The sequence below is a fragment of the Melampsora larici-populina genome (genome assembly GCF_000204055.1).
Source record: "Melampsora larici-populina 98AG31 unplaced genomic scaffold MELLAscaffold_130, whole genome shotgun sequence".
NCBI lineage: Eukaryota > Fungi > Basidiomycota > Pucciniomycetes > Pucciniales > Melampsoraceae > Melampsora > Melampsora laricis-populina.
The window spans coordinates 17,538-42,206 of NW_006768894.1; the positions used below are offsets into that span (position 1 = coordinate 17,538).

At 40.7% G+C, this 24,669-nt stretch overlaps 3 protein-coding genes across 3 annotated transcripts; 2 read left to right on the forward strand and 1 right to left on the reverse strand.

The window, feature by feature from the left end:
- Positions 1 to 1,482: 1,482 nt before the first annotated feature.
- MELLADRAFT_85087 (uncharacterized protein) lies at positions 1,483 to 1,662 on the forward strand (the record flags this gene model as incomplete). Its single annotated transcript, XM_007419114.1, has 1 exon — positions 1,483 to 1,662. The coding sequence occupies one exon, from the start codon at positions 1,483 to 1,485 to the stop codon at positions 1,660 to 1,662; it is 180 nt and encodes a 59-aa protein (XP_007419176.1).
- Positions 1,663 to 4,728: 3,066 nt separating this feature from the next.
- MELLADRAFT_73720 (uncharacterized protein) lies at positions 4,729 to 6,937 on the forward strand (the record flags this gene model as incomplete). The annotated part of the gene is made up of 9 exons (XM_007419115.1): positions 4,729 to 4,767; positions 4,880 to 5,158; positions 5,229 to 5,405; positions 5,484 to 5,529; positions 5,613 to 5,925; positions 6,028 to 6,214; positions 6,278 to 6,377; positions 6,446 to 6,524; positions 6,595 to 6,937. The coding sequence occupies 8 exons, from the start codon at positions 4,915 to 4,917 to the stop codon at positions 6,808 to 6,810; spliced, it is 1,362 nt and encodes a 453-aa protein (XP_007419177.1).
- A 13,514-nt stretch (positions 6,938 to 20,451) lies between these two features.
- On the reverse strand, positions 20,452 to 22,736 carry MELLADRAFT_51169 (uncharacterized protein; the record flags this gene model as incomplete). Its single annotated transcript, XM_007419118.1, has 6 exons — positions 20,452 to 20,678; positions 20,769 to 20,848; positions 20,969 to 21,048; positions 21,130 to 21,638; positions 21,723 to 22,033; positions 22,112 to 22,736. The coding sequence occupies 6 exons, from the start codon at positions 22,734 to 22,736 to the stop codon at positions 20,604 to 20,606; spliced, it is 1,680 nt and encodes a 559-aa protein (XP_007419180.1).
- Between the last annotated feature and the right edge of the window lie 1,933 nt (positions 22,737 to 24,669).

Sequence of the window (24,669 nt, forward strand, 5' to 3'; positions counted from 1 at the left end):
CCCCTCAACAGCAAACAAGGAAGTCGTCTTTACGACCATTGGTTGCTGAAACAGTAGGGGTGTCAAGTGGATGTAGGTTTGTAGGCTCCGTCTTTCAAGCGGAAGCTCAGCACTTATGCGTCTAGCCCTAAGGGGAGGCATAATTGCTGAGTTTTTGCTTGAAGGTGGGGGGTTTTACGAATTTACATTTATTTAATCATTCAAGTTAAAGGAAAACCGTGTTCTCCGGCAAAACTGGACAAAACTCCCAATCAGTACTTTCAATTTGGCGGTTTACGTCTCCTTTGAGTAAAATCCCTGGATCACGCGTCCACCTCATGATCTATTGTGAAGCTCCCATAAAATCACCTGATGATCATATCATCTCAATCCAATCCAATCCTTCAATCCGATTCACCTTCAACTCGACTATGATCGGAAGTCACTTAAATCTTGAAACCTCACCTTCTTTATCAATTCTCAATCAGATCCTGGTCTCAACCGACCAAAGACAATAAACAATTTCATGGAAACATTGTACCTTCAAATGATCAATCATTTCCATGATCAAATTACTCAGAACGGTCATCAAGAGAGAAACATGAACCAATCTAAAGCATCAAGGTAATCCAACAAATCATCAAATTCAACTTATCAGTATTTTTTCTACTTTATTCATCCATACAATCTTATTCTCATCATCCAGCACCCATCAATATCTTGTTCGATCAATCACTTAAAATGACTAAAACTAAGCCAACTAAACTAACATGAACAACACCAACAATCATTAAACCGATCTCAATCTCACCTTTACCTACTTCAACTACTTCTTCTTCCTCTTCTTCAACTTATTCACCATCTTCATCTACAAATCAACATCAACAACAGAATCTTAATCAACCCAACTTTCATCGCCAAATTCAATCTACACCTACCCACCACAACTCATCTTTTCCATTACCACATGGTATCTTTGGTATTGCTGATTGCAGTATTGATAGGCCGTTCAGTCACATCATCTGGGTCAATAGTGATATCAGGAATGGAATCGCCATCGATCACAGGAATTGAATTGTCATCAAGAGTGGGATTGGGATCACCAGCAGTAGCTGGGATATGATTGCCAGCGATTTCTGCAGCGCAATCAACATCACCGGTGGATCCTCGGATTTTGATTCCAATTGGATGGTTATTAAACTACATATCATTCAATGGACTGGTCGGAATAGACTCGGAGAATTGGATTGATAGGATTGTTCGGGATCATGAAATGGTATTTGTCAGTGGTGGTTCTGATGGGTTAGGTAAAGTGATTTTGGAAACTTTGGCTATCAGGAATATTACGATCGTCGTTTTAGATCTTAGACCTTCTATCCAAAATCCTTCTGGTTCTGGTTTGTTTTTGTCTTTTGAATTGAAACTCACTGTTTTTCAAATCAAGATTGTTGCTGACTTTGGTTTTCTTTGTCTCTAGATGTTTGATGTTATAAGTGCAACATAATGGATCCGAAAGCAGTCAAAGATGTAGTTGATCGCGTCAAAGCTGAAGTAGGACATCCAACAATTATCTCCAATAAAGCTGGAGTAGTAGATGGGAAATCGATCATTGATCTTAGTCTCAGTGAAATCCAGTGGTATGTCACTGCTTTTCATGATCATTGGGTCTTGTTTACATTTTGAAGATAAAATCAGTGTAGGAAGAGATTTCATGTGGTAAGTACTTTGAGACAACTTGGATTATGATTTGGATTGAACTAATTATGATCTCATGAATTAATTCCAATATATTCAAGTTCAATTAATTTTTGAATCCAATCAATTTGAAAACTATATTGTTTATTAAGATCAACCAAATCATTTGAAGCATTTTCAATCTTGCATCATCTTCATCTTTTTTTGTATTTATTAGAATCCTTTCTGCTTGGGGTTGAATATCTGATAATAGATTGATTCAGTCAGTGGCATATTATCAAAACCAACTTGAATCAAATTCAATTACTCAATCAACAATTTACATTCATCTTCTCTATGACTTATGGATCAAGAATCAATGAATTCTGTGAGTTTGAGAATTGATCATGCACCTAGACCTTCATTAAAAGCAGCAAGAGTAGCAACATTCATTGATAATTTCTTCTGACCTGAAGAATCACATTTAGTTTCAATCAATCATTTGGAGATGATGTTTATTGGAATGAATCATGTGACATTCAATATTCAGATACTATTGTTGAATTTTTGATCAAACTTGTGAACTACTTGAAGCACATAGAGATGTTCTAAAAGTCTTCAAACAAACTTTGTGACTTGAAAGTTGAATAAAAGACAGAGACTCACTAAACCCCAACCCAAAGAAGAAAATATCTCATTGATGTGAATCATGATTGGTATTTTGTGGATGCATAAATTGAACAATTCTGTAATGCAAAGGATGACATGACAAAATTGATAAGTGAAGTGGTTCATCATTCCAATGAGAAAAATTTTGAGACAAGGATCCGACTCTCCATTGAAATTGAGGATTCGAAAGAAATGAGCAAATAAGGTTAGTAATGTCTGAAGTTCAATCCAAGATCACACATAAAACCAAAATCTTATAGAAGAATATGTTATATGTAGCAAGTGATTATAAATGAAGCTTGCAAATGATTTTATTATTGAGTAAGTAATAATTGTGATTAGAAGAAGCTTGAAAGAAGGTGAAGTCACTGAAAGTTTGAAGTTAATATTGATTGAGGCTTTGAGTGAGAAATCACTTGGAAAAGAATAAAACTTTGGTATAAAAGTGGAGTAGACAATATTTCTGTCACATAGGATTTGGTTGTGTGTTGAATGATCTTATAGGATCTTTGTTATCTTTGATTTTAGGTCTTGAAAATAATTCATTTTTGAGCCATTCTTCTGGATTCTCATTAATTATTTGAGATCTAATAGTCAACTGCTGATCAAAGCCTTCACCAGATGGGAAGAGGGCAACACAGAGGGAGAAAAATCTGAAATGGGAATATCAGAACCAAACTTACTAATATTTTGGTATAGAGAAACCAAATATAGAATGATGTTTGGTGTGAAGCCCAAGGCCTAAGCCAAGGGAAAAAAATTCTTTTGACAAACAAACACACCCTATGGGGCGGACAGCGGATAACACATGTTTTAGACCAACTTCTGAATGAAACAGTACTGATAATAATGATGATGAAAAAATAAAAGATAACCAAACCAAATAAGAATCAAAAAATAAAAATAACTATCATAAACAATAACTCATAACAAACTAAAGAATAAGAGACCCCATATCATACCCTATCAAATATATGCCATTTTATTTTGTAACCTGACTTGCCGGGAAATGGGAGGGTGGGCAAACTTAAATAATAACTCTTGACTAGGAAATATAATCTTATAAATTGATGATAAGATGAGTTCAACAGAAGTAAATGCTATGGGAAAGTTGAGAACAATGGTGGTAAACAGCTATGATATCATAGCTGTAAAACAAAGAGATATGGTTAACAGGCTGACCCATCAGTACCAATACACATGTGATAGATTCCAACTTTCCCATTCCACCATGTTAATCACAAGTTACCAACACCAAGCAATGATTTGTTGGATTTATTTCTGTGCTTTAAAAAGTCTTTTTACATATTAATGTATTTCATATAAATGTATTTTTGTTTTATTCATTTTTGTGTTTCTTCATTTACCACATTACATCATATAGCCCAATGAAGAATGTTACATCACTGATCTTGTGATGTCATAGCTGTAAATTTCATTTTGCGTTTTCTTTATAACCTGATCACTGAACATCAATCTGATAGGTTTTTTTTTCTTTTCCTCATCTGACTGTATCATTACAAAATCTTTATATAAGATTACTGTCATTTCTCTCTTTCTCTTATACTGAGGTTCTGCTTTTGTTTGGATTGAGTCCAACATGATTTGCTTGGCCTGATTAGAACATTCCACCATCTATCTCCTGACCGAGCACAACTTCACACTTTTGCAGGGCACTTTTGACCATGTAAGATTGATGCTTCAAGTACAAGGATAAAGTTCCCTACTGTGGGAGTTAGAGTTAGAAGTGTCTGCAATGAAAAATCAATTTCTGTTAGACTCAAAAACCCAAGGTTCAATTCCAGAGGTACTATTTATCACAGCTGTTGTGAGACTGGGATCAGTGTGAAATCTTAAGAAATCTCTTGGGAAGGAGTTGTGCGGCGCCCGCCGCTGAATGGGCTAGTTTTGCAGTATCGGACAACTTGTTGTACTGCAAAAAACCGTAAAAAACAAACTTGAAACCCTCTGATGATCAAAGCTTTTGGCTAGTTGCATGAGCCAAACGCATCGAAATGAACGCCGACCCGAAGCTGAATCCATCGACTTAGATTCGGACGGCGTTGGTGCTCTACTTATGGTGTCAGAGCTTCCTTTCGACGAGAAAATGCTTCTCGAGCAGGACGAAATCCTCAAACCTGAGTGTTTTACTTCACAATCTAGAAGCGCATCTGGATCATATAGTGTACTCAGTCCGCTGCTCCTGAGCCAATGAGTGCGACCATTGTGGGAATGGATTACACATTGGTGATCTTGACTTCGTATCGATTTATGAGTCAATCCAGGTTAAGCCTTGATGCGCGAGTCTCCTGAGCTTATGCTCAAAGGAGAATATCGTTCCCTTCACGACGTCGATATCAAGCCAAGACATCTCTCACCTGAATTGGAAATTTACGAGTCACTCGATGTAGCTAATTAAGCATGATGGCAGCCAAGTTTCTAAGTGTACGCTCTTGATTATTCATCCATCGAGTGTTGACGATTTCAGTTCGAACTCCATGTTTATTTACGCTCGCCACGAAAAGTCTTCCATCTGACCTCTTACGCTCTCTTCTAGACTTTCCTTTTTCCATAACTTCACTTCAGTGACACATGCCGGATCTCACGGCGTCTATAACCTCGGCCTTATATCTGGACGATACCGCCGAATCAATTATCTCTCGCTTGAACGCACATCAGCACCCTTCAGTTTATCCTTACGTGCGGTGGGTATTGATTGCTTGCAGCATTTTTTACCTTCTGGTGATCATCTTATGCGTGACAATATTGGCTATTCCTACGCTCGGAGGGCGAGCTGCCCGTCGCAGGCATCTGTGGCTATGGCGTCGGCACTATGGTCTGCCTTCACTACCATTTTTCATCTCCTGCTTTGTCTCTTCAAACTGATATTGACACCTCCGTAACAGTGGGGGATCTGGGCCCCTACTTGATACCTAATGGTGGACTTCTTCTGATTATTTGTCAGCTTTTGGGGAGCATTTCATCGGAAATATATATCTTCTTCTCCTATCAGGCCATCCAATCGCCCATCCCGTCGCGGAGTAATCATCAGAACTTCTGGCTTGCCATTAGTTATGCCCCGGGTAGCATCAAGTCCCTAAGTTGCCTCCCTCAGGATTTTCACCTATTGAACCAAGTTGTCACTTTTTGTTTTGTTTTAGGGTATTTTGGGTATTGGTCCTCTGGCTTCACCGCCTTATATCTATGGTGCGCTTCAACTCAACAGAACATTCTTCTAGATATGAACATTGTATACTCACAGACTTGTATGCTCTCGGGCCTCACCTCAGCTTATTCTCTCCCGGCCGGCCCCTTGTGAATCATCAGTTGGTGACAAGTTTTCTGCCACATCCGATCTTCATGAACTCGATTTGCATCGGCGTCCCTATATTCGTGGCTCTGGGAGCACTAACTTGGGGTATCACGTCTGTCGTGTCGGTTCGCCAGAAGGATGATGCGTATGCTGCAGCGCTGGCCCAATTAACGTCAGGAATGGATCCGACCAAGAGCTTGCAGCAGTACGCGGAAGCGGGCCAACGATGCATCAGTCGGTTTCGCTGGGGCGCATTGTATTGGTCAATTGCTGCTCTGATTGCTGTAATGGTATGTATCCATGTTCATTGTCTGCCATGGGCATCACAAATATTCAGTTTAAGAATTTGGTAGCAGCCACCGACTCACTAATAATATTTTATTGGTATGCAGTTTTACTGCTTCACCGGCTTCCTCTTCCTGCGGTATTTGAAAGGCACTGTAAATGTTGCAACGGGGAAGACAAAGCTTTGGAAAGAAGTGGACGAGGCATTCGATGTGGATGACAAGCCCGCCGTCTTCATTCCGCCATCAGCCTCTGAAAATTCACGCATTGCCGAATCGCTTCTGAAGGGATATCGTTCGTCCTATTAGAGTGTCTGTTTCATTTCATCTTCTGTGCTTAACTGTTTCTTCATGACAGGTTTCCTACTATGGCAATTTGGTCTTCTCATCCTTGTGCTGATATGGGATTTGATGGTCGGGGTTTTTTTGACGTTGAAGATTGGAGAAATAGATGAAAAGTTTGGTTGATTGACCTCGTGAAATTTATTTGACTTCTACTGAATCGTCTGAAAAACCAATTCCTTAGTGAGGCGTGGAGGTCGACCTTAGTATGGGTGGTAGTGTCAAGCTCTTACCTCATGACTGGCGCTTTATTTCTCAACAGTGTGCGTCGTATACTGCCTTCACACCCAATATTTTCCCAACTCATGCATGATTCTTGCTCATGATACATAGTGGAAAGCACTGACCACTCGGGACGAATTGCCTGAACCATCACTTGTACCCCTGAAGATCGCCAAGCCTGATCTCGATCAGATATCGGAATGCCTGTTTTCTCCGATTCGCTCTTCCAGCAGTGAAAGCGAGACATCTACCAGGAAGGTCATCACTCGATACCACTTCCCGGAAGAGCATTCTCGCATCCCCTTGCAAAAGGTTTACACAACTTAATTGATTCAGTCACTCTTTTGGAGTGGTCCCGCTGTTTTCTGATATTGCCGTGTACATAATTAACTTATTTGAGAAACAATAATTTACTTCAATTCATATGTTTCTTCAATACTCTGTTGGGACACTCATAGGAATGCTGGATAGTCAGGCTGCTGCATGTTTAATTGAGGTAACCAGCTGTTCAGCTGGCTGAGGTAAGATAAGGAAGGCTTCTTCCTGAGGGGTTAGGCGGGGATATTTTATAACCATTCAAGAGAGGTCTGTCATCAAGACAATCATCAAGAGGGTTATCAAGAGAAGTACTAGGAGCACAGTAAACATTGGACTGAGGGCCAGGGGCTGGATCAACATTAGGTTGAGGCCCTGGGGTTCCTGGTGTTGAATGTAACTGAACATGATTCATTGTGATAGATGAGGAAGCACCACTGGAAGAAGCAATGAGTTTTGATGTGAGGGTGGCCAATTGCTTCAAGATGTTGGCAATGACCTCCAGGTGCTTTAGCATAGTTTGCAAGGGGAAATGGAGCAACTGCAAGGAAATCATAAGGGGATCAAATCAATCAAAAAAGGATCCTTCAGACCTTAAACAAAAGCTCAAAGTGTGGAGGGACACTGGCTATCATCCAGGATGTTGTTGGCTAGGATGTCATATCTTAGAACAATTTGCTTGGCCTTGGCTTTGAGAGAGGCTGGGGCAGGACCTGATTTGGATGTTGAGGTTCAGGGGGTGTCACTGTTACCACTTGTGCCATATTTGGAGTAGCTTCACAACTGATAGCCAGAGATTCCTCTTGATTATTCTGGATAGATGGTGTCGCTGGGGTCTTGGTGGGGTCTTTTCAGGCCATGTGGTCAACAGGATCTCTTGAATAATCAAAAAAATCAAAACAACAATGGTATATGTGCTTTTTAAATCAATTTGATCTTTTATTGAGTTTAATTGATGGTCAACTGGCAGTTTAAATTCAATTAGTAATCTTTTTTAATTTCACAAACACATATGATTAATCATACAAATCAATATAGGTACTTGGTAACAACACCCACAGCGCTCCACTACGCTACACTATGTTCCCTGTTTCTCCAAGCGGAGCGGTTTTGCACTATGTAAGAAAACACTACCGCTCTTCTATAAAAATTATATTGCTCTCACATCTCAAAGCAGTGCGGCTTTATAATTGCTGCGCTCTGCAATGGGAAAACTTTAGGCATGACAGCAATTCAAAGCAAGGCACAGAAGGTATTCATCATTTCAAAGCCATATTTGATTGCCTGACAAACTATCAGTCTGTCAGATGCTGAGTGGGGATATGGATCAATCTGAGAGGAAACAAAACAGTAAAGTAAGAAAAGAAAACACACTGGGACCTCGACATTGGCCTGTAATGTGTTCATTCGCTCAAGGGACTCCAAATCTAGTACATTTGACTGTACGATTGTGTCTGATATCCAAAAAAATGAGTGATCAAGATTTCAAAATGATCATATTTGATATTTCTTCTCTTAATATTTGTTTTAATTCCTCTTAGAAGCCTTTCATTTTCAGATAGAAGTGAAGTGAGATCTTGTTTTTCTATGAATTGGATTTTGGGTTCAAGTTTTGAAAATTGAACTCTTTGAGTACAGTCAAACCCGCGCAATTGCATACCCGCGCAATTGCATATTCAGTCATTTTGCATAGGCCAGGGCTTCTCCTGACTTGGTGCGGGTCAAAATTTAGGTTTATTGCATAATTATGCCAAAAACAATAATGCATAGTTTAATTTTTAAAAAACCGGTGTGGTGCGCAGATCATGGTATCAATCAAAAAAAATCAAAATTTAGATTATTGATAATCATTATTGAGCAGGAGTTATTATTACATATTAATTACATCATAACTTCACAATCTAACATATATTAAATCAATTTTCATTTACTTTTATTGTTATCAATTTTTATATATTTCATTTTAAAAGTCAAAAACCAATTTTTTATTATAGTACACATAGTTTTAGATGTGACATTCAATGTTTCATGGTTTAATTCAAACAACTCATAAGAAAGATATACAAACAAACAAATCTCAAGACAGAAGCTCTTTTTATATATTAAAACCATATTTTATTTTTGAAACACTTATTTAAATTTTAGTTTTAGTTTTATTTTCATTCATTTGAACAAACAAAAGAAAAAACTAAGAAAAAATAGAAACATTTATTAGAAGAGAGGTTTATCAAGTACAAATTAATATTGATGTGATGTGAATGAAAAGAAAAGAGAAACGAGTAAAAGTGAAGATTAGAATACATATGATTGATTGTGTTTAGAGATTGTTATAGTTAGTTTGGTAGTTTTGAAGATGGTATTGTAAATGAAAGATGAGAAGAGAGAGATGAATTACATATTGAAGAAGTGAAGAGTGTTGAAAGGAAAGAGTGAGATCGAGATCGATCGAGCGAAAACGAGACAGTGAGGTAAAGAGGAAGTGAAGATGTATTATGGGATATGTAGTGTCTGTAGTGGTGTGAATTATGGGTTGTTACAGGTCGAAATTTTTGATTTTCGACTTTTGGATTAAGGAAGATGGTTATGAGATCAAGCAACCATGATTGATAATCAAGGTGATGAAATCAAATGAAAAGGGTAGATGGCTAATTCATTGAAGATCAAATACACATCCTTTCATCATTCATACACAGCACCATAATCTTAGAATCAATTAGTAATCATAAAAAGACTCTTTTAATATTAGGGCGGTTCAAGTAGAACGCCGCGATCAGGTGTGTCGCAAAGCCCCGAACTGGATTTTAAGGTCGTTCGCACCTTAAAATCCTTGTCCGCTCCTTCACCAACGCTTTAAAAAAGACTTTTAAAGTCACGTAAAATCAGGGCGATTTACTCCAAACGGTCAATTTTTTTTCTTCGTGACACATATGTGTTTTTTTATATATATGAAGATTGACTATAAGAAGATGAATCATTATTAGTAAAGGGTTTATAAAGGCTTGGAGAGGAAAATATAAATGAGTTGAAGAATTTGTAATAGCTGTTTACCATTCAAAAAGTCACAAATTGATCATAAGAAGAGCTTGGCAGTAGCAATTAGTCATCTTTGCTGGGTAAATGAGTAAAGAATCACTTGTAGAAGATCTATTGATCACATTACATCATACTACATATTTGTACTAGCTAAAATGGCTCAAAATGGCAAATTTGGGAAGTGTAGAAGATCATTGATTCATTGCATCATAGCTGTTTACCAACTTTTTAGTCATCTTTTTGGTTTTTGAAAGCTGTTTACAATTATTAATTTGTAAAATCAGATATATAAGTCTTGGTCTTTGTCCCACTTTTGTTTTTTTTCCCTTTCTTCTTCATCTATGATAAAGTTTAGTAGTTTTTTAACATTATAAGAATCACTACACAGTCCTAGTTCACTTAAACTGCCCTTATTAAATAATATGAGAATTTATTTTATTGGTCTTATAAGCTAAAAGCTTCATTTGGAATAACACTTTTGTGTTGAGTTAATTTCACTGGTGCCTTATCAACAGATACTTTTCTCTATTATCAAAGTCCTGGTTATTTTTCTCTGTTATCAGGAGACTTTAACAACAAAGTCCAGTTTGTTAAAGATTCTCAGAAAGAGCAGTCACAGACACCTTCTGTAAAGTCATTATATTTACAGATTATCCTCTTTCAAAGCACTGTATAGCCCTTGTTGTGCTATTAGTACCACACCGGATCTCTGTAGCCAAAAAGCATAGCCTTTGAAGGAAGATTAAGCTTTGAACCAAATCAAACCAACATGAATGACACAGAAGGACCTTCTCTGGCTGTTGAGCCCCTCAAGTTTGACCACCTTAACCCCATACACGCCACAAAGATTGTCAACATCATTTATCTTGCATCAAGTCCCCTCCTTCCCGCCGCTTTCTCACCCGATCTGAACTCAGAGGAGCACAAACACCATTTACTCAAGAAAGGGCTTCAAACTTTAAAAGATGCCTCAAGAAAGCAACGTGACAAGATTGAATCTCGCCAAGATGCTGGTGAAGAGATATCCACTGCTGATGATGAATGGCTTGATCAAAGTGGTAATTTAATAACAGAACAAATCTTAATTGACAAACTTCTTGCTGCAAAAGATAATGAACCTTACTGCTTTGCATACCACAAATATCAAGCTATTTGAGCTATAATTGAATCTTATCAATCTACTTTAGTTGAAGTGGCTGCAAAGAAAATGAACAAACACAAAAAGGATCCAACTGCTGATCACTTCAGCAAAGGTCAGGGCAAGCGGCCTTGTTCTCATCTTTCAAAACCAGTCCAATCACAATGTTTGTCTCAAAACTCAGCAAAACACAAGCAAAGTCTTACTCACAATCAACCATTAGAAGTCATTGATTGGTATTATGCAAATGGGGAAAGTCAGACTAAGACTTTCCTTCACTTCTCAAAGATTCATCTCAATATGGGAATTAGTGAACCTAATATCTCGCGTTGGCTCAAAGACAAGGACTCAATTTGAAAGATCTCCACCAATGTTGGTCCTCAAACTAAACAAAAGGCCGATGTCAAGTTTCCCAACATCGAGGAACTTCTTGTCACTTGGTGCCATGCATTGATTCTGCATTACTAATGATTTTGTGCGTTAAACTCGATCATTTTTCATCTTGGAAAAATACATCATTTTTGTAGTGTGAAGACAAGGTTTCATTGGTCGGTTTCAATTTTTTCTTTTTCCGTGCCAGAGGCTTGGACATTCTGGCTTTGGGGAGAACAATTGATGTCCAGCTACCGGAAGAAGGCTGCAGCATGCCCGTTTGACTCTTTTGAGGTGCTGGTGGTCTGATAGAACAACAAAGGGGGGTTGACAAGACAGGATGGGTTGATAAGGCTTTAGTTTGAGACCCTGGGCTGCCAGATTTGGAACTAGCCATTACGAGTGAAAGTATTCTGATTGAGAAGTTGAAATAAGAATGAAAGATAAGGCTTGAGTTGAAAGGGAAAGCAAAAATATATTTGTTGATTGGAGTTGAGTGAGAGTGAAAACTGTAGAAAGGAGATTGTGAAACAGTGGAATTGAGAGTGAGAGTTGAACTTGAATTTGAAGTCACTAATCAATGGGTACTGGATGAAAGACTTAATAAAAATAATGAGCTTGAAGTTGAAAGGTGTAAGTTCTTGATTGGGCAGGTTGAATAACCAAAAGTTCTGCTGAAAGATGCCATTGTCGCTTTGTGGGTCTGTGTTGATAGGTGTGAGTGATCTAGTGTGATCTAGCTAGTGAACTAGCAAACAAAGGGGTACACTTGTGGAAGCAGGGAGGGTCCAGGCTTCCACAACCCTTTGCCCAAGCTACCAGGTCCATGCCGGTTGCAGGGTTGTGTTGCTTGGATCGACACTGAAAACAACACAACCAGCTGTAATGCCACACCTTGACAAGCAGTGCCCCGGGCAGCAGCCAACCCTGTTGCTTGACGTTGCTTTGCGGGTTTTTGCCCGTTGCTTGACTTTGCTTGACTTTGCTCACTCAGAGCAATGCACCAGCCCTGCATTGTATACAGATTGGTATTTCATTTGCCATTTTCTCCATAATGTGGGAGGGGAGGCACTCCAGTGGACCAGCTCAGTGCCGGATGTGACAACCCACATGTACTCCCAGCCTTTTTTATCTCTCTTGTCCTGCAACTTGGGACAACAGGCTGCAATCCAGGCCTCAGGCTAACATGAGTAGTACACGGACCAGTTGCCAAAATGAACCCAACTGATTCCTTCCCCAAAATTTGATAGACCTTGCCTTTTCTATCTGGAGATTCAGCATAGCATACCTGAGATTCCCCAACTGAGATTTACTTTGTTAAATGTTCAGATATGAATCAACAATCATTGCATGCCTATTTCAACCTTGATTCTTTATGAGAATTTCATACACAGACCATTGGCATAGCTTTCATTTTGTCTTTCCCCCACTTAAGTTTCAAAAAGGTTTTTGCAGAGGTTTATGAAAGAAAGAAAAAGTTATATATTTACCATGATATGGAAGATTGCCATGGGTCTAGAATTTATCCCACGTCGGTGCTTGTTCAGCAGGGCTTTTTGGGGGGCAAGAATGTCATTTTGCAATTTTGACCAATGTGACTCAAGTGGCACTTTAGAACCACTATATTAAGGGCGTGTTCACTTAGTGGGGAATTTGAGAAATCACATTACGAGCAACCACTTTTCTACATGTAGAAAAGCGTTTTTTTTTAAAAAAAACATGAAATTTGAAATTTTGTGAAAAGTCGTGAAACAAGCGCTCTTGAGTCATTTGATTTGGATACACTGATCACTAGACTTTTCATTTTCAAATTGAAAGTGTTATGAGCTTGAGATTCCACCCTATTCCAAATCCATGGAACATCATCACCAAAAACCGATGGATCCCTTCACAGTTACCTAACCCAACACAACCACAAAAACTTACAACCAATGTTACAAATCAACTCTTCATTTTGACCAACTTTGCAAAGGATTGAGATTAGAAGGTGGATTTCCAAACCCATCATTAATTCATCAAGAATGATTAGATTCAAGTTCTTTCATTTGATCAAATCACCATCTCAAGTACAACAATTATATTGCATTTCTTGTAACATCCAATCCACGTGATGTAGAACAAATCATCAATTTATATCCAATCTTGGTCCAGAAGGTAGGCATGTTTGTTACGAATCCATACATGTAACTCTTGTGAAAGATACGACACATGTCACAACTGAGAGTTGGCTATATACTTGTATTACGTAGTTAGCTTTCTCTTTCCTCATCCGACAATCTGTGTAATCAACTAGATTGCTTGGTAGAACTCATCCTCCATTCCTGTCGACCAGCAGTGATCCCAGAGCCTGACCTTAACATATTGTCGGATCTCAAATTAGGAATCGAGGAAGTTAGAATAGAATTACCTCAAGAACGAATCGTATTAATCCAGATAAAATTAGATTTAGATTTGATATTGAACTGAAACCTTGATCGAATACATCAAAGCCCCATCACCGACCAAACCGACTGAACCTTATCAGATTGAATTGAATTAGATTGAATTAGAACTTAAACCTTCAAAATACGCCACAACGTCACCATCATACAGCATCCCAGCCGGCGACGCCGATTCCGACACCGATACTTCTCATCACTTCGTTGATTCTGAAACGCATCTAGCGATCGAACCACCCGCACCTCATCTCGCTATTGAATTTGGTGAACGCCTCGCTATCCAGCCATCTCACGATATGGAGGATATTCAGCGTCAACTCAACGAGCTATCTGCCTCGTTGGACCGAGAACGTTCCCTTCGCGAACAAGCCGAGGCTAGATCCGCCGACTCTGAAGCGCGACTTGCTAACATGCAAGCTGGCAATCAAGCGAACCCAGCACCTGCTCCTACCGCGACATTTGTCCATCAGGAGTCTACACCTACTCCCAAAGGGCCTAAGGTTGCGACCCCAGACAAATTCGATGGAACTCGGGGTGCTGCGGCAGAGATCTTCGCAACTCAGGTCCAGTTATACTTACTGGCTCATCCTTATCAGTTTCTGGATGATCGCAGCAAGGTAGTCTTCACTGTATCCTACCTTACCGGCGCTGCCAGTAGTTGGGCTCAGCCCCTTACCCTCGAACTACTTGACAATGCGACATCTCATTTGGTCACCTTTGAAAGATTCATCACCAATTTCAAGGCGATGTATTTCGATACGGAAAAAAAGGCAAAGGCTGAACGTGCCTTACGTACTTTGACTCAGAGGGGTTCCGTAGCTAACTATGCGCACGAGTTCAATACATATGCTACTGCCACGGGGTGGGAGGTACCTACACTCATCAGTCATTTCGAGCAGGGACTTAAGAAAGAGATTAGAGTTGCTATGGTTATGATTCAGGAGGACTTCACTACCATCGAGCAGATCGCCAATTTAGCAATCAAACTTGACAGCAAAATCCACGGTGTCACCAGCGCTACGACGACCTTTCACGTGCCTAAGGATCCTAATGCTATGGATATTTCATCTGGATATGTCAAATTAAGTGCTGAAGAACGTTCAAGACAATTACGAACGGGTTCTTGCTTTCATTGTGCTGGTCAGGGTCATCTCGCGTCAGATTGTCCTGTGAGAAGAAATGACGGTAATGGGAAACGTAGAGGGGTTTTTAGTGGTTCAAACAGTTATAAACACAAGATCGCTGAGTTGGAGGCTAAAATTGCAGCTATGGGTACTTCTAATCATGTAGATCAACAACAAGGAGGAAGTAGAGCCGACCAATCAAAAAATGGCGGTGCTCAGGAATGAGTGTGCCTATCCTGAGCCACCCGGGGGGATTAGATGATATTAATTTAGGAGCTAGTACTATTAGATCGTGCAATGCAGACGACCCTCGTCTTTTCTTGCGTACTTCTCTGTCACTGTCCCACTCCCGCGCCACACCACCTCCCTCTTTTGAAGCCCTCTTCCTCATTGACTCAGGAGCGACACATAACGTCCTGAGTGAAACCTTTGCCGCCAACTGCAACCTCTTGCAACACGCAAATCAGTCCAAGAGAGTTGTGACTGGTTTTGATGGATCTACAAGCCACGCGATGTATGAGGCCGACTTAATCAACCACGACGACAACTCAACCACCAACTTCATTATCACTCGAGTGAAAGATACTTACGACGGGATTTTAGGAATCCCTTGGATCAAGAGACATCACAACCGCATCAACTGGACGACCGGGAAGGTCTCTGATTACCAAACAAGCGTTGCAGCCATTGTGGCTTTGTCCAGGCCGACATCACCCTTGCAGGACCCCGGAGTGGAACCCAAAAGGGACGCTAGGCAAAGTGACAAGGGGATGTGTATCGCAGCAGATACTTTAACATCCCCGCAACGTGCGTATGCTTCTCTTTTTAAATCAGACTCTCAAGAAACCCTGGGCGATCACCTTTTTCCCACGAATTCACAGATTTCTACACCAAAATCCGATGTCACATTGCCACCAGACCATTTCGACTACATCGCAGCTGATAATACGGCTTCGTCCTATCCGACAAACACCCCCGAGGATCCTGACGTGATGCCAGAGGGGCATGCTAGGAAATGTGACGAGGGGATGTGTGTTTTGACAAACACGTTAGCATCCCCGCGATGTGAGTCTGATCTCCAATCTTCCCTACTCTCACGTGAAACAGCTGGCAAGCTTTGTTTGCCTCCAATCTCGCAGAAGCCTATATCAACCACGCCGTGTTCAAACACCGAAGTATTGGACTCCACGCCATCAACACCTCAAGTTTCAATTCCGACTGCTCACACTGATATGCCACCATTTACGCAATCAGAGCCTTATATCTCACTCGCGACTGCTGAAGCAGTTTCGTCTATTCCGAAAACATCCCCCATGGGTCCTGACGTGATGCCAGAGGGGCAAGCTAGGAAATTTGACGAGGGGATGTGTGTTCTTGCAGACACGCTAGCATCCCCGCGAGGTGAGTCCGATAGTCCTACTGTCACCTCAAAGCCTGAAGCAGCTGGCCAGTGTAATCTTTCCCTGAATAGTTGCCCTACGACCGATTTTGATGCCGCGAAGACGTCCTGGTCCACTTCCGCTCGACTTGCTGCCGATTTGAAGATGAAGGAGCCCTCCAAGACCGTCGAAGAACTCGTCCCAGCCTATTATCACCGCCATCTACACATGTTCCGCAAGTCTAATTCACAACGACTACCGCCACGTCGTCGATACGATTTCAAGGTGGATCTGATACCTGGTGCTCAACCACAAGCCGGTCGGATAATACCTTTATCACCTGCAGAAGATGAGGTGTTAAAGAAGATGATCGACGAGGGACTCCGAAACGGTACTATACGCAGGACGACCTCTCCTTGGGCTGCCCCTGTGTTATTCACAGGGAAGAAAGATGGGAATTTGAGACCTTGCTTTGATTATCGCAGGCTCAATTCTTTGACAATCAAAAATAAATATCCATTGCCTCTGACAATGGATTTGGTTGACAGTCTTTTGGACGCTGATACATATACAAAATTGGATCTTAGAAACGCATATGGAAATTTGAGAGTAGCTGAAGGCTACGAGGACATTCTGGCTTTTATATGCAAACATGGCCAGTTTGCGCCACTCACCATGCCTTTTGGACCTACAGGCGCCCCGGGGTACTTTCAGTACTTTATCCAAGACATCCTAGTAGGACGAATAGGAAATGATACCGCAGCCTATTTGGATGACACGATGATCTATACAAAGAAGGACACTCATCATGAGAAAGCAGTTGACGGCATCCTTGACATTCTCGACAAGCACGATTTATGGCTGAAACCCGAAAAATGCGAGTTTTCAAAATCTGAAATAGAATATCTCGGGCTTATCATTTCAAGAAATCGAGTCAAAATGGACCCTACAAAAGTCAAAGCAGTGAAAGACTGGCCTGCGCCAAAGAATGTCACCGAACTCCAACGTTTCATTGGGTTTTCAAACTTCTACAGACGTTTCATAGACCATTTTTCTCGCACAACACGACCACTTCATAACCTGACAAGAACAAAGACTCCTTACATCTGGGACTCTGACTGTGATAAAGCTTTCGAATCACTCAAGACGTCATTCATCTCTGCGCCTATTCTCAAAATCGCAGACCCTTACAAACCATTCATCCTTGAATGTGATTGTTCGGATTTTGCTTTGGGAGCGGTTCTATCTCAATACTGCGACGAGGATCATGAATTACACCCGGTGGCCTACCTCTCCAGATCACTACTCCAGGCGGAGAGGAATTACGAAATATTTGACAAGGAATTGCTTGCGATTGTGGCGTCCTTCAAGGAATGGCGCCATTACCTGGAAGGTAATCCAAACCGACTGGAAGTTATCGTATATACCGACCACCGGAACCTTGAATCTTTCATGACGACAAAGCAGTTGACACGACGACAGGCACGTTGGGCCGAAACCCTAGGTTGTTTTGATTTTGTTATCAAATTTCGACCAGGGAGAAATGCTGCTAAACCCGACGCATTGTCACGACGACCGGATCTAGCACCTGACGAAGCAGAGAAATTGACTTTTGGCCAACTCATCAAACCAGAAAACTTGGTTGAAGATTCATTCATAGTTGATGTAGACAGCATGGAGTCATTTTTTGATGACGAAAACATTGACCTACAAAATGCAGAACACTGGTTCGAAGTAGATGTTTTAGGTGTATCTGATTTCAGTGAAATTGAAACTAGCTTGGAGGAGACGACGCCTGGTGAACTTACAGAAGAGTTCGTCACAGATGACACTATCATTGATTTAATTAGGAAAGCAAGCAGAGACGACATCAGATTGGCTGAAATCATAGAAGCAAAAGAAAATCCGATGTCTTCAAAACTTAAAACTGCCATGAAGAACTACGACGTCAAGGATGGAATACTTTACAACCACGGCCGAATCAAAGTACCCAATGATGATTACATTAAGTATTTGATAGTACGAAGTAGGCATGATAGTCTCCTTGCAGGACACCCGGGTAGATCTAAGACCCTCAGCTTAATACGTAGATGTTTCACATGGCCATCTCAAAAGTCTTACGTAAACAAATACGTCGACGGTTGCGATTCCTGCCTTCGAGTAAAATCATCCACTCAGAAACCATTCGGCACGTTGGAGCCATTACCAATACCGGCCGGACCATGGACCGATATTAGTTATGACCTGATAACTAAACTACCAGAGTCAAATGGACATGACAGCATTTTGACGGTAGTAGATAGGTTGACGAAAATGTCACATTTCCTTCCTTGTCGAGAATCTATGACAGCCAATGAACTAGCTGACATAATGATTAAAGACGTTTGGAAACTACATGGTACTCCAAAGAGCATTGTGTCTGATCGTGGTACAATTTTCATATCACAGATCACGAAACAGCTGGACAATCGTCTAGGAATCCGACTACACCCTTCTACGGCGTTTCATCCTAGGACTGATGGTCAAAGTGAGATTGTCAACAAGTCGATCGAACAATATCTCAGACATTTTGTGACGTACCGACAAGACGACTGGGCGACATTACTACCAACGGCAGAATTTGCCTACAACAACCGAGATCACGATTCGACGGGAATATCACCTTTTAAGGCAAACTACGGTTATAACCCAACTTTCAACAAGATTCCGTCGAGTGATCAGTGTATTCCCATAGTGGAAAATAGACTAAGTATATTAGAAGAAGTACAAAAGGAGCTGACAAGCTGTTTAGAATTGTCACAGGAGTCAATGAAGAATCAATTTGATAAGCACGTACGACAGACACCCAACTGGAACATAGGGGATCAGGTTTGGCTTAATGGAAAAAACATTTCGACGACGAGGCCAACTCCTAAACTGGAACATAGATGGCTAGGTCCCTTCATTATTATTGAAAAAGTATCCACATCAGCTTACAAATTGAAACTACCACATTCAATGAAGGGCGTGTATCCAGTCTTTCATGTATCACTATTACGAAAACATGACATTGATCCAATTGAACATAGAAGAGAAGTCAAACAACCACCGCCAATCACAATTAATGGAGAAGAAGAGTGGGAAGTTGAAGAAATATTAGATTGCAGATCAAGACATAAGAAAATCGAATATTTAGTCAAATGGAAGGGATACGAAGCAAATCACAATTCTTGGGAACCAGAGGTGAATCTAATTAACAGCTCAGAATTATTAAATGATTTCAACAAGAGATTTCCGGATAGTGCGTCAAGATATAGGAGAAGAAGGAGAAGGTGAGAGAAGGCATAGCTTTTTCCCAATGGGTTTTTTAATGCTGCCTGGGGAAAGAACGCAGAACTTTCAAGAGGGAGTTTGGGCGTTAAAAGGGGGAGTTAAAAGGGGGATAATGTTACGAATCCATACATGTAACTCTTGTGAAAGATACGACACATGTCACAACTGAGAGTTGGCTATATACTTGTATTACGTAGTTAGCTTTCTCTTTCCTCATCCGACAATCTGTGTAATCAACTAGATTGCTTGGTAGAACTCATCCTCCATTCCTGTCGACCAGCAGTGATCCCAGAGCCTGACCTTAACAATGTTGTATAAACACCAGGTTAGGTTGAGAATGAGAATGGGAATGATCAACATAAGTTGAGTTGAGAATGACATCAATCAAGGATGGTGATGGACAATCAATTTTGAGAATAGTGGTGGATGATCGGTTTTGAGACAACTTGTGCAATGACTGGGGACTTGCAACAGATTTGAGGGGTTCCGTACGGTAGAAGGTACCTTGTACAATCTGAGAATAAGTTTACAAAGCAGGCAACTGGCACAGGTTGGTAGAAGAAGAATGCGATTTTTGTAGACAAGAATGTGCTAATAGCAAATTCTTAGAATGTCCCAATAAATTGCTTTTTATAAGCATTCTGTGATTTCTAGAATGCTTGTGAATAAGAAATCAAACACATTTCACAGAATGTGATTTCTCAACATTCAAGAATGTGAATTTTCACAAAAAAGTGCTTAAGTGAACGCAGCCTAAGATGCAGTGCAGATATATATGTGCACACATAGACGTCAAGCCACCGCTCCAATAATGATCATTGGGTCATGTCCCCAATCTTGGACATGCCTGACATCCTGACATGAAAAAGTGTCTTTATGGTGTTGATTCAATACTGTAAACAAACTACAACCGCTGAAAACATAAACCAGATAGTACTGTACAAGAAATGACCAAAGGATGCAAGATGATCATACCAGTCAAAGACTTTAAAACCTCAATCAATTGGATTTAACCAAAGTTGATACCCTGTGCTAAAGGCATCTCTTCCGAATGATTGATTGTACAACTAGACCAACGACAATACTACAAAGCCAATTGATCAAAGTCAGTGATTACCTTTCCAGTAGCCAGCTCAACATAGTGAAACAAATTTTGTAAATTTTAGTACTCAACTTGTTTCCATGCATCCCCACCAGATTCTCGTCCCCAACCGGTATGGAAATTACCACCAAATCCTGCTCCAATCTCAGCACCTTATTCATAAATTCAAAATCAGCTTACTAATAATCCTTTGGAGCAAATAAATTTTCAAGGATCCCAAACTTCCAGTCATGGATAGAAAGTGAACAATGACCAATAGTACTTGGACTCACCACTTGTTCCCGCATTCACATTCACTATTCCACAACGAGATCCTTCAGGACCGGTCCAGTGATATAGATCTCCCACATTTCTAAAATACGCATCTTACTCTCAATACTACAAGTTCTTACCTTTAAAGGCAAAAGGTTCAACGAGTAAAAGAGCTACGTACCTAGAAAACAAAGAGCTGCTTAGAGCCTGATCTACCGAGTTCGTCATCTCCACCGCCTCTTCAAGTCGACTGAATGTACCCACATGCAATACAGGTGAAAAACTCTCCTTACAAACGATCTCAGGTACATCTTCTGCTCGACGTAAAGCCGTACCCCAATCAATCACTGTTGGCTCTACAAACCAACCTGATTGCTTGGCTGACTTGCCGCCACCAAACAGTACTTTACCACCTGCTGCCTTACTAGCTTCAATACAAGCTATATGCTGTTGCACAGCTGCGGGAGTATGTAGAGCACATATCAAAGTTCCTGAATCAAGACCGTGACCTGAGCGAGTGGCGATTTGAGCGTATGAAGCTAAAAGAGATTTGGTGAACTGAGGTGCAATACTCTCATGTAAAAATAGACGACGAGTAGTTGTACACCTTTGGCCGGCGGTGCCTACTGCACCGAACACAGTAGCACGTAATGCAAGGTCCATTGAGGCACTCGGCATCACCACCAGCGCCTATCGAGACCCACATTTCCAAATGAGTGAATGAAGCGAATGTGGACTTGTAAAATGATGAAACCCAATTCGAAGGATTCTTACGTTATTCCCACCAAGCTCCAATAATGTCTTTCCAAACCTAGCTTGCACTTGTTGACCCACCTCCTTGCCTACTCTTTCACTCCCAGTAAAGCTAACAAGATCAACACCTTTATCGTTAACGAGTGTTTGGCCAACGGAATTCCCACCGCAAACCAAGGCCGCGATAGCCCCTGGTAAACCATGTGATTCGATAACTTCTGTAATGATCTTGGTCATAGCCATTGCGGTTAGTGGAGTTGAGGGCGAGGGCTTCCAAATAGTTGAATTGCCAGTAATGAAGGAAAGACCGAAATTCCAACCATAAACCGCACCTGATGAAAACCAAAAGAAAGAATAACTCAACTTTCTCCCTCAAGTCAGTTGAAAGACTTGAAAGATGCTTGACTCACAAGGAAAATTGAAAGCTGAAATAACTCCTACTAAACCTAATGGATTCGGAATCTCTTGAATCACATGACCCTTTCGTTCACTAGAAATCACCTTTCCACCAAACATTCTACTAAGACCCAACGCATAATCAAAAATTTGTATCGCTTCCTCTACTTCACCTAAACTTTCGGCTTTGATTTTCCCCATCTCAATCGTAATAAGTGAAGCTAAAAGTTCTTTCTTTTCCGTCAGCTTTGCATTAATTTCTTTTAAAATTTCACCACGTTTTGGACCAGGTACTTTTCTCCATTCTAAGGCTGCTTGACGAGCGGCTAAGACTGTGGCAGTTGTTTCGGTTGCATTGGGTGATGAAATGGTTGGTCCTATTGGTTTACCATCTGCAGGATCACACGGAGTTAATATTTCTCCATGACCTTGTTTCCATTTTCCGTCATAAAGTCCTGGTAACGGATCTTGAGATGTTGGTAAGATCGATAGCTGTTCAAGTACAGGTCGTGCCCTAGTTGAGATAGAAAATGATTTTGAAAGTCTCAAAGTTCGATACAGATGCTTTCGGGTAGTAAGATGAAGATGATGAGGTATTCCGATGAGTTTATTTGTTTTACTCAAGTTTTGGCTCAGCATGATGAAAAGTAAAGTGAAGTGTCAAATGAAGTCGATTGATGAAGACTCAATCTGACTTATGTACATACATACGTCATCAATCGTCGATCACTATTCATGGGTTTAGCACTCTGGACTTGAACGCTATCATGGCTTTATGTGGCATTTTTGAAGAATCTCACTGACACACCAAACTTAAAAGTCCCTCGCGACACCGGCAACATATTTATGGCGTTCAAACATGCGCGAGAAATTTGCAAGTTGCGAGAAAGTTCTGTGCAAGTTCTTTTAAACATCTTGCATAGAACTTCCACGAAACTTGCAGACTTAAGAAAGTTATGTGTGAACCTAGGCTTCCCCGCTTCGAGGACTCAGTTTGCCCTTGATGAGATACATACAGCAGGGGGTTGTGAAAAAATTATTTAAGCAAGATCCGTGCAAGAAATCTTGCACGGATCTTGCACGGATCTTGCACATCGGTTTTGCAAATTTCTTGCACATGTTTGAACGCCATAATTATCCTCGGATATGTGTATCCGACTTAACGCTGGGTAGGTGTGTCTAGGGCTGTGACCCGGCCCTGGCCCCGTCCGGCCGACTGTGCCCGCTGGTTTTCTGGAAGCAGACAGTACATGCCCTGACACACCAAAATCCCCAGAGAATTGGAGGACTGCCGGAGGTTGGGAATTGCGGGAATGGGAATGGGATGTATGAGCCTGTACTCACTGCCATGTTTCAGTCCAGAGGTTTAGGCTGAGCAGTACACAACCTTCTTTGTAAACATTTGTCCCATGGGTCGGCATAGAAACCATAGCTTGCATATGTTTTTGATGCATTTTGAGTACAACAATGTAGCGTGCAACATAAGACCATTACATTTTGATAATCTTGACCAGACCAATCATAACATCAAAATCAGAGTCTTCCAAGTTCTTCAGATGATTTTTCTGACTTAAGTTGAGTTATAGGGGTTGCAAAGGGTTGCAAATGAAAGGACCTACTGGAGAGCCGGATGAAAAAGCCTCGATAGCTGTCACTTTTTAATCAGCATTGATCAAGTGCCATTGATCAGAACGTTCTGAGTGCAAGACCAACCTGACAATGATCGGAAGAGAGTCAATCAAATGTCTTGTTCTACTTTCTTTATGGTGTTTCTCTCACTTGAAGTGCTCTCAAATTCAGACAGGCCAATCCTTGGTTTGACAAGCTGGTGGTGCTGTTTGTTCTAGCGTACACTCTTAACTGGTTTTGTCCTTACAATCTTGAGTCATTTTTGATTATCTCAGCTTATGATATTTGATTGAGCCATTGGTGTTGGGTCAAAAAAACATTGGTTTTCAAACTAACATATCCGAGAGCTTTGCTTGTTTGCTTCATCAATTTCAATTGATATGTTGCTTTGGAGTGGGTATGAGTTTGTGAGGGTTGGTTACTCTTTTGAGTACTCAAGGCTCACTCATTGGGCAAGGTGGGTCTTATAATTCAAGTAAATATGATTATATTGCAATATAAAAAGTAGTTACAAAGAATTATAAACAAAGGGAAAGGATGAGGAATGGAAGATACTGAACTAAGATTGTAAGGGTGAAGGGTGGATCCTAGTCCTTCCTTTAATCTTCAAGTGACAGATTAAAGAGTGGGTTGAAGTTCACTAGACTAGTTGTTCTATGGTCACTAACCCTGGGTTGTTCTTATGGTCACCAACCTTGGGTTATTCTATGGTCACCAACCTGGGTTATTCTATGGTCACCAACCTTGGGTTGTTATATGGTCACCAACCAAGGAGAGTTCTACTTGGGGGAAGTAGAGGATCCTGAGGAGGTGAAGAGTATTACTTACTTTTAATCCAGGAACAGATTAAAGTAAAGAAGATATCACTAGTCTTATATTTATAAGACTCTTGATGTTACTTCTGTAGAACTTTAAGTTGTTCTTAAAAGTAGAGTGTAATAAA